Genomic DNA, 3,286 nt, shown 5'->3' with positions numbered 1-3,286 from the left:
ATCTAATGTAAACTAACAGGCTTCCTACATGCACGCTAAACATGTAATCTACATATGCATACTGTTATACTAATCTTACCTGGATTCCGATTTCAGGTGTGCCGGTCAACCTGACTGGAACTGAAGCTGAACGGCGAATTACTGGCTCCTAAACCATAAAAACCACAACGCTATAAGTGACACGCTAAATCACTTCCCGGGGACTAAAACTTGAAACTAAAAGTTTCCCTATCGATAAAAAGCATGGCAATACCCCTAAAAACCCAAAAACGAGGAAAACTAGGGTTCTGAAAATCCCCCATCCGGAAGTCCGGTTGCCCAACCGGAATTCCGGTTCTGGGAAAATTCAGGACCCCATCCGGAATTCCGGATGCTCAACCGGAATTCCGGTTCCTCGCAGGCAGCAAGCAAAAATTCACATAACTTGACCAATTCGAACCCAATTGATCCCAAACTTTCCAGACCTCCTCTATAGGTCCCAAATAACAATTCTAGAGCATCAAACCTACCCAGAAATCCCACATGCAAAATTCACCATTGGAGCTCAAGCTTTGAGTTCCAAACTCAAGCTTGAGCAAACCACCAAAACCAGCATGCAAACCAACATAAATCAACATAACTAAGCATAATCTAACCTCTGCAAACTAACAAGAACAACAGCAACAACACAGAACATAAACACAACACTTTCCTACCAAAATTCATACTTTTTTACATAAAAACAACAAAGCTTAGCTCAATCTAACTATCATGCTTCAAAACAACCTAAATTAACTTCAATCTAACAAGCTTTAAACTCAGAAATTAACCTCAAATTACAGCAGCAAGAATCACATAGAAAACCAACATGCATCTCACATTTTCACACCTTTTCTTCAAGAAAACAAGTAAGAATTAAAGCCAAGAGTTACCTCAATTAAAAATTACTATGATCTTGCTAAGAACAACTTGAATTTGACAAGAAACTCCAGCCCTAGCTGCTCCCCAAGCTTGGCCGAACAAGAGAGAAAAGAGAGAGCTTTGTGTGTGTGTGAGTTTTTTGGAAATTTCTTCAAAAATGACTAAGTGTGGAAAATAAATGAAACTAAAGCCATATAATACCATTTCATTTCAGCCAAATAATCACATAAATAATTATTTAATTTCCATTTAAAAAAAAAACACATAAGACAAAATATCATTGGGGCAAAAAGACCATTTTGCCCCTCCATACTAAAACCACATAAAAATCACTAAAGGGGTATTTTTGGGACATTCTAAATTCCCGGCCATTCCCGACATTCCCAATGTCTAAAACCCGTCCCCAAAATACTAACATACTAAGTTGTGATTTCTACTGAGCCAAACGCCGCGTTCCAAAATACCGGACACCGGAAATACGAAACATAAAAACTGCTGATGACATAATTATGCATATCTGAATTCCATAAATAACAATGATAAATTATTTAAATAGCTATAAATAATTTCCTGATTAACATAAATAACTGCTAATTTCCAAATTAACTAAGCGGGCTTTACATGAATATTATGATGATAAAGAAATGCAAGTGGTAGGTCAAATCACTGCTAACAATAATTTTTGTATCGCTCAACACCAACAAAATCAAAGCTCACGTCGAGGCTCGATTCCTGGTCATATAGTTATTAACCGTGACCGGGAAAATGCTGATCGTAATCTTTTCAACGACTATTTTGCAGAGAATCCTCGATTTACCGATTTGATGTTTCGCCGAAGATTTCGAATGGGTCGTCCTTTATTCTTTCGTATTTTGGATGCTATACAAAGACATGATAATTACTTTCTCCAGCGAAGGGATAGAATGGGAAAACTCGGGTTATCAGGCTTGCAAAAAGTTACAGCTGTATTTCGTATGCTAGCATATGGTATGCCGGCAGATGCTACCGATGAATACATCAAAATAGGAGAATCTACAACTTTAGAAAGCTTGAAGCGATTTTGTCGTGCTGTTGTTGAGGTGTTTGGAGCCCACTATCTCCGATCACCCAATGCTCATGATGTTGCAAGACTACTTCACATTGGTGAACGTCGAGGTTTTCCAGGAATGTTGGGAAGTTTGGATTGTATGCATTGGAAATGGAAAAATTGTCCAACTGCTTGGGGAGGACAATATGCTGGTCGTAGTGGGTCCCCGACTATTATTCTTGAAGCAGTAGCTGACTATGATCTCTGGATATGGCATGCATATTTTGGCTTACCAGGATCTAATAATGACATTAATGTGTTAGAGGCATCCCATCTTTTTGCTAATCTAGCTGAAGGTATTGCTCCACCCTCTAATTATGTTATTAAAGGAAAAGAGTACAGTATGGGTTATTATTTAGCCGATGGTATATATCCAAAATGGTCCACTCTTGTTCAAACTATCCATGATCCACGTGGTCCAAAAAAGAAACTATTTGTAATGAAACAAGAAGCATGTAGAAAAGATGTTGAACGTGCATTTTGAGTATTGCAATCTAGATTTGCAATTATTGCTGGACCGGCACGTCTTTAGAATAAAACGGTTTTACATGATATAATGACTTCATGTATTATTATGCATAATATGATAATAGAAGATGAACGTGATCTAAATGCACCAATTGAAGAGCGTGTCGAAGTGCCAAGTCCAGAAGTTGAGATGGTAGAAGATGATAATGCTCGGTTTCAAGAATTTCTTGCCAGACATAGAAAAATTAAAGATAAAGATGCTCACATTGAGCTTCGAAATGCATTAATCGAACACTTGTGGGACAAATATGGTAACTCACAAAATTAATATAATTTAATTAATTTTAAGTGTGTGTTTCAAGTTTAATTTAATTTAATGTAATTTTTTTGTCATGAATGTAATGTTTGTTCTCTAGTAATGTAATATTTATGTTATTGCAATATGATATTTTAATTTATCGAATTTCGCCGATTTTACAGTATTATTGTCTTTAATCACATTAGTAAGTTTATTTAAATATAACAATTATGGTAATTTTTGTTAATTAATATGATATTATTTTTTTAATTTATTAAAAAATTAATATAATAATAAGAAATATTTTTTTTAGTGTAATTTTTGGTGTTGTGGTTGGAGTAGAAATAATTTTTGACACCAAATTTGGTGATAGTGTAACACCAAATTTGGTGTCTCTTTGGAGATGCTCTAAGACTTAGAATATAATAATGAAATATCTAAATTTAAAATTCAAGATATTTTATTATATTATCTGATTAGAAATTTTAAATAAATTTAAATTTTGAATAAACTTGATATTTGAAAAATTGGTT

At 34.8% G+C, this 3,286-nt stretch overlaps 1 protein-coding gene across 1 annotated transcript; it reads left to right on the top strand.

Moving 5' to 3' along the window:
- Positions 1 to 847: 847 nt before the first annotated feature.
- LOC133039716 (uncharacterized) lies at positions 848 to 2,750 on the top strand. The gene is made up of 2 exons (XM_061118640.1): positions 848 to 887; positions 1,543 to 2,750. Exons 1-2 carry the CDS (start codon positions 848 to 850, stop codon positions 2,469 to 2,471), a joined length of 969 nt encoding a protein of 322 aa, XP_060974623.1. The 3' UTR covers positions 2,472 to 2,750.
- The last annotated feature ends 536 nt before the right edge of the window (positions 2,751 to 3,286 follow it).

This window comes from Cannabis sativa, chromosome 7 (genome assembly GCF_029168945.1).
Source record: "Cannabis sativa cultivar Pink pepper isolate KNU-18-1 chromosome 7, ASM2916894v1, whole genome shotgun sequence".
Lineage (NCBI taxonomy): Eukaryota > Viridiplantae > Streptophyta > Magnoliopsida > Rosales > Cannabaceae > Cannabis > Cannabis sativa.
This window is presented reverse-complemented; position numbering and strand designations above follow the sequence as displayed.